Below are 7,444 nucleotides of genomic sequence, written 5' to 3'. Positions count from 1 at the left end.
CACCTGTTTATTACAAGTCCTAGCTGTTTAGGGAGATGGGGAAGGGAAGGTGGGAAAAATAGGAAGGGTAGGAAATAGAAGCAAGGTGATGAAACTGTGTCTCCCTCTTGCTGACTGCTTGGCCCAGAAAACCCAAATCCATGAACCACTGAGCAACTTCAGGAGTTCTGGCTTTCTCTGCCTCTGATTCCAATTAGCCATAAACGTTATTTGGAAAAGCTCCACTTTCCTGTGAAACTCTCTGACACTTAAGCATACAGCTACCAAGGCATACAACTGCACTAATCCTGCCCTAACCCTAACCAAAACCCTAGCACATACACTAACATTAACCCTAAAACTAAAAGATAAGCCTAATTATAACTGTAACCCTAGCCATAGCACTAAGCATAAACACTATCCCTAACCACAACCCTAACCCTAACCCTAACCCTAAACCTAACCATAACTCTAACTGTAACCCTAGCCTTAACTCTTACCCTATACCTAATTCTAAACCCTAAACGTAAACCTATCTCTCAACCTTACAATAATCGCAAACCCAACCCTTAACCTAACACTAAACTTAACCCTAACATTAACCCTAATCCTAATCCTAACCATAAAATTAACCCTAACCCCAACCCTAACCCTAAGACCTATTCCTAAATCTAACCTAAATCCTAAAATGCAAACCTAACTAAAACCCTATCCCTAACCCTAATGCTAACCCTAACCCTAACCCTCATTAAATCCTAACCCTAACCCTATTCATAGCCCTAACCCTATCCCTAATCCTAACCGTAACCCTCACCTAAACCTAACCCTAACCCTAACACTAAGCATAACCATAACCCTAGTCTTAACTGTAAACCTGCAGTAACCGTACCCTAAGCCCAACCCAAAACATAACCCTAACCGTAACCTAAACCCTAATCGAGACCCTAACCCTAACACTAAAACTAACCCTAACAATAACCCTAAACCACAACCCAACCATAACCATATCCCTAACCTTAATCCTACCCCTAACCCTCACCTAATCCTGACCCTAAAACAAACCATAAAACTAATCCTAACCCTAATCGCAACCGTAATCCTAACAGTAACCGTAACCCTAGCCTTAACCCTAACCCTGCAGTAACCAGAACCAGAACACTAAACCTAACCAAAACAATAAACCTAACACTAACCCTAGCCCTAACCCTACCCCAACCCTAACCCTAACCCTAACCCTAACCCTAACCCTAACCCTAACCCTAAACCTAACCCTAACCCTAACCCTAACCCTAACCCTAACCCTAACCCTAACCCTAACCCTAACCCTAACCCTAAACCAAACCCTACCAAAACCCTAATCCTAACCCTAACTGTAACCCTAACCATAACTGATAACCATAACCCTAACCCTACACTAACAATAACCTAACCCTAAACCTAACAGTAAGTACTAACCTTAAGACTAACCCTAACCCTAAGCCTACTTTGGAAAGGTAGGAAATAGAAGCAAGGAATCTCTGTAGAGAGCAAAAGAGAACTCCCACCACCCTTGAAACCCAGCACTTCTTGATTGATTGCATGTCCCTAGGCTGCCTCCAGGGTGTCAGTACCCTTTGTGCCCTCTCTGTTTCTGTTGGGCAACAAGCTGCCTCCACTTGCAGGCAGCCAGGCAGCTGCCAAGTAGAAGGCTCTCCTGGCCTGATCCTGACACTCATCAGTACAAACGGATTGGAGGCATGGCTGAAGAAGGGACTGGAGTCTCTATGCAGCCTTTTGCCCAAGGGCTGGCAAAAGTTCTCTCTAGCAAGCACAATGGCACAGCCCTACCCATAATGGGGTCCCTCAGTACCCCCTGTCCTTCCTTCTTCAAAACTGGGGCATCTCACAGGCCATAGGCCCCAACTGCCGTGTTTGGGTTGCCATGGAACACTGGTATACAGCTGATGTCACTAGTGTTCAATGGCCATACCTGTGGTAGAGCCAAAAAAGGCAGGAGGCGTAAAAACAGCTCTCCAGGTAAAAATGCATCCTCCTCCTCCAGAGATGAGGCTGATGGGGAGGGGAAGAAAATTTCACCAGGTGTAAGTTGAGGACCATGTGGAGTGCATGGAGGTAGAGGAACCTCAAAATGCTGAAGAAGCAATGGAGGTGGATCTAGAAGAGCAACAACCAATGGACTTGGATCCACCTCGGCATGGGCCCAAGAGACAGCACCCCAGCAGGCTCTACACCATTTGAAATTCGCGATTGACAGGTTGAAAAGATGTGCCAAACTGGGTTAAGCAACAAATAATGACATACTGAATTCTGAACAAAGCTTAGGGAATTTGTTCCTTGACAGGAAGGGAAGTGAAATCCCAACAAGCTGACTTGCTAGACTCAGTCAGGAGATCAGTGGCAGAGGGGAGAATTCAGCTTTGGTTTCTCACTCATCCTCACTCCAATCAATTAGAACAGCTACCCGAATCTTCACACAAATTCTTCTAAATAATCCCAAATGCCTACTTGCATTAGCACAGACACTGCAAATGACATTTTTTTTCTACAGTAGGAATGGTTTTGCCATGGATAACAATTATCACTTTACAAAATAAAACCTACTGCCATTTCATTATGTACTAGAAATGCCAACTCCTGGACCTACCACTGCGCCTGTCTTGAAAAGGAGGCAACGGACTGCCTGTGTCACACCTGTAGCTCGCATTTGCTGGTGATAAGGACTCTTGTATTTGCTGTATCCAACCTCCAGAGCTTCTGCAAAGGATACCAGGGCAGAAACAGGCATCTAAGAAAAGCAGCACAGAATTAAAAATGAAAGAATCACATGTAACAGCTAGCATTTGGAGGAGATCGTTTTCAGAAGAGGCTCCAGAGAGCTGTTTGTACTGCTTGTACTTCCCAAACAAATAATATCTTAAAACACCTTAAACACATACTGATGGGAGAGAGTGAATCAAGTTCTCTTCCTCAAAAAGGCTTTCCCATCTTGGAAATTCATGCTGGATGAATCACAAATGCGCTTAAACACATGCCAGTCTGCTATACTCTATGATGAGGAGCGTTGTATATCATACTTGTGTATCCTGGGGCAATGCATTTCTCACCAGTTATCATCTTCAAACATTTCTAACCAGGCATCAGAAGATCCTGAAGGAGGCCAGGAGACAGAGAAAGTAGGAGTCCTGCCAGAGTAAGTGTCAGCAGAGAAAGGGCAAATGTAATCTTTGGGCGGGGAGAATGGGAAACATCTCAGAGCAATGCTCTGTGAACTGGTCTAAAAAATATCTTGAGCTGCCTTGCTCGACCCAAAGAGATCTCAGATCCTTCTGTCTATTGCAGCTTCCGTTGTTCAAAGACAACACCATTCTCTATAGAATTCTCTTTTTTAAGAACGTGTGTTTTTAAATATCTGTATTTTTTTTTAATTATTATTATTTTTAAAGGATGAGTGAGTTAACTAGGGCTTTTGATAGTAATGCTACATTAAGTGCTAACAATTGTATAAAAAATGAGTTTTATAACATCAAAGTAAATATCTAAGTGCAATTGAGAGTTACAAGTTAGCTGCAAGTGCTCTATTAATACTGCAGGGTGCTCAGTCAAGAGATGAAAGAAGACAGGTTTAAATGCCAGCTCACAAAGCTGAAGCATAATGTATAAANAATGGGAAACATCTCAGAGCAATGCTCTGTGAACTGGTCTAAAAAATATCTTGAGCTGCCTTGCTCGACCCAAAGAGATCTCAGATCCTTCTGTCTATTGCAGCTTCCGTTGTTCAAAGACAACACCATTCTCTATAGAATTCTCTTTTTTAAGAACGTGTGTTTTTAAATATCTGTATTTTTTTTAAATTATTATTATTTTTAAAGGATGAGTGAGTTAACTAGGGCTTTTGATAGTAATGCTACATTAAGTGCTAACAATTGTATAAAAAATGAGTTTTATAACATCAAAGTAAATATCTAAGTGCAATTGAGAGTTACAAGTTAGCTGCAAGTGCTCTATTAATACTGCAGGGTGCTCAGTCAAGAGATGAAAGAAGACAGGTTTAAATGCCAGCTCACAAAGCTGAAGCATAATGTATAAACTCTCTTGCAGAAAGTTGAAGTCCAGCTCAGCTCCTATGGATGGCAGCGTGAGCCAAGAGCGCTCACTCTCTGATAATATAATATTATTTGATCTCTGAAGGGGATGCCCCCCAAACACTATGAACCTCTCTCGCCTGCTCCTACGCCCTTGTTGGACTGTTTTTAGTTTGTCTCAGTAGGAAACTGTAGCACTAACAATTCACAGTATCACAGTCTCTTGCGGGTTGGAAGGGACCTTAGAGATCATCGAGTCCAACCCCCAGGATTCGAGCCTCTGTGTAGCAGAGCGGCACTTCTACCACTTGCGCCACAGGGGGGATTCAAACCCGGGCAAACGGTGTTGCAAAGTGGCATTCCTACCACTGCGCCACCGGAGGCACACAATAACATAGAATAAACAATTTTAGAATCTACAATAATAGAGTTTACTTTTATAATTCAAATATATTATATATTTTATATTTAAATTTATATTTATTATATAGTTAATAATTTATTATATAATTAATTTGTTAATTGAACTAGTAATTGACCTCTAGTTCATATGAAGTTTACAACAATATCTGAACTATACTCTAAGGGAAATTGCTCTAAAGCAACCTTTTCTTGTACAAATAAGGGTTTTGTTTCTTTATCATTTTATTGTGGTAATGTTTGCTCTTGCAGCAGATAAAAAGACCTGAATTAAAAAAAAAAAAAAAAGTGCAAAATGTTGTTCCTTTGCACCACAAAGCCAAGCAAATGCTAAGTTTTAATGTAGAATAATTTATATTTCACATAAGGAAATATTCTTGAAAACAATGACAGTAGCATTTTCTTCTAAATAATAACTAGGGGGAAAAGTTTCCCCTTAAGGAAAAAAGAGTGTCTCACTCCAATTTATGGAGGGAGGCAAGTTTCTTTGAGATATGTATACCCAGCGTGAGATTAAGAAACAACAATTTAAATGTTGGTCCAAGCAGTTTATTACAAGTCCTAGCCATTTAGGGAGATGGGGAATGGAAGATGGGTGTTAGGAAAGGTAGGAAATAGAAGCAAGGTGGTGAAACCGCATCTCCCTCTTGCTGATTGCTTTGCCTAGAAAACCCAAGTCCATGAACCACTGAGCAACTTCAGAAGTTCTGGCTTTCTCTGCCTCTGATTCCAATTAGCCATAAACATTTTTCAGTGAAGCTCCCCTTTCCTGTGATACTTTCTGATGCTACATGGCTCATGCAGAAAACAAGGGTAACACGTTTATTCTGTGACCTGGGAGTAAGTAACTTCACTCTCAGTAGCCTTTGCTAGTAGATCAAATTGGGGATATTATTCAAGACAGTGTCCTGATCATGAAGGGGGCCAAGCTCCACATTTCCACTTCAAGATGGTTACTGTTCTGTTTTGGGAACTGCTAAATCTACACTATCAGAGAAACTTGTAAGGAATTGTCCCACATGGAGCACAAGCTGGTTTGTGGCTCTGAGAGATGTCTCAAAGTTTCCTTTCTCTTTGGACAAAACCTTTGACATAACTCCAGAAGCTCTGCTGAGAGTGTCCATTTAAGAACCACGTTTGTATGATTACCTCCTGTTTGAGCTTGAGTTTCACCTGATAAATGATTAACAGCTTAGCAGCATTTCACAGCTGCTTCTGTGCAGCACGAGAAAGGTGACATCACCCAGGAACCCTGGAAGGAAGGGACAGTTGCTGAGATTGTGCCTATTCTGAGTGATGATGCTGTTCTCACCTTGGCCAATATACCTGCCCATATACAGACAAAATCTAACTGCACACTGCAGAAAGCTGCTAGTTTCTTCTGCTTTTTGTTGTTTTATTTATTTATACTCACCTTGGAATTCTCATGTATTTTCTGAGCAAGATACTGCAGGCACTGCTGCACACTTTATACTGACACCACAATTCCAACTACATATTGAACAGAAAAAAAACCAACAAAGTATTATTGTGGTGGGATCTCACACAAATAATATCTAAACTTCAACTGTGAAAGTTTTGTTCTGAGGATTTCTAACACAGCAATTCTCCCGGTGGAAATAATTACAAATCCAACCTTGTGCTGTCTGTTACAAGAAGACACATGAACTGTGTAGATTCATTTCCAACCATACAGCTGTCCATGTTAATGTCTGACATGTCACTGAAGAAATGGTCAACACAGACTTTGCAGATAGCTTCATAATCCCTCATTTGAGAGAAGATATCCAAAATTCTCTGAGAGATTGAGATGGAACTGCTTCTGGATGAGCAGCTCATCCACACCACTGAAGTTGCTCTGGTTTATTCCAAATGATCTGTGAGCTGCTGAGGAAGTATTTGTTGTGGTGATCATTTGGCTTCTGCCACAGTGAGGGTCCCAGTAGGCACAATAGTAAGTAGCAGCATCATCCAGAATGATGTTTCTGATTGTAAGAGTGCAAATTTTCTGTACAGCATTTGCTTGAATCGTATATCTATGCCTTTGAAAGCCCTCATCTGGAAATGTTTTCCCTGCTGAAAAGTAGATCATCCTCACAGGAGCTTTATTCTCCTTTTGTTGATACCAGTGTATGACAGTGTTATCAAAATTTCCAGAGAAGTCTTTAAAATGACACTTCAGATCTGCGTTTCCTTGTGACTTGGTGATGGATACAGGGCTCTGTATGGGAGTTTCCTGTGCAAATCCACCTAGAATTATGAAAAGGAAAATTTAAAAATAAATAAATAAGAGAGAGAAAAAAGAGAAAAAGAAGATAATTTATGTTACTCATTGGACAACTTCCAGTTGGGATGCCATCCGTTAGGGCACAATCCATGGTTGCCCATGATGAAAAAGAAGCTGAAGGACTTACAAGACCATGCAGTTACGACCATCAGAGCTGCCCGCAGCAGCATGTTTGCTGCTCCTGCTCAGCTGCTGTTGATACTCAGAGATGTGTGAGTGGGGCCCCAGATGGGGACAGCACTGAGTGGGAGGAGAACTCTCCAGGCATGTTTTTTTTCTGTGCATAAAACTTGGTTCTGTGCTTGTCAAGAACCTACAGCTTCCTGGGAAAGGAGCAAGACCAGAGAATGCTGAGGTTGTTTTGAAGGCGATGGTCCTGTCTGTTTTCAGAGAAATGTAAAGAAGAAATGCTCTATCCAGGCTGAAAGGCATGTCCAGCACAAGCTGTGTTCAGAGCCTTGCAAAACCACCACTATGGAAATCCCTATGTGGCTGCAGTTCCAGACTCTCTACTGCAGTCCCTCACAGGATATTGTGCATGTGGGTTGTATTCAAACTCAGTACTCAGCTTTTGGAGCTAACTGTCAGACAAACACCAGCTTTCCTTGGATGGTGAAAAGAGGCTTTGAGTGTAGTCCCTGAGTTTTAGAAGTCAATGCACTTTGCTCAAAGGGAA

The 7,444-nt window shown here is 41.6% G+C and overlaps 1 gene segment (V, D, J or C); it reads right to left on the bottom strand.

The window, feature by feature from the left end:
- Positions 1-4,812: 4,812 nt before the first annotated feature.
- On the bottom strand, positions 4,813-7,438 carry LOC107309829. The segment is given in 2 exon segments: positions 4,813-6,731; positions 6,896-7,438. Coding segments are annotated over 2 exon segments (534 nt in total).
- Positions 7,439-7,444: the final 6 nt, after the last annotated feature.

Source organism: Coturnix japonica, chromosome 2 (assembly GCF_001577835.2).
Source record: "Coturnix japonica isolate 7356 chromosome 2, Coturnix japonica 2.1, whole genome shotgun sequence".
Classification (NCBI taxonomy): Eukaryota; Metazoa; Chordata; class Aves; order Galliformes; family Phasianidae; genus Coturnix; species Coturnix japonica.
The sequence above is the reverse complement of the archived record's forward strand: the minus strand, read 5'-3'. Positions and strand labels throughout refer to the sequence as shown.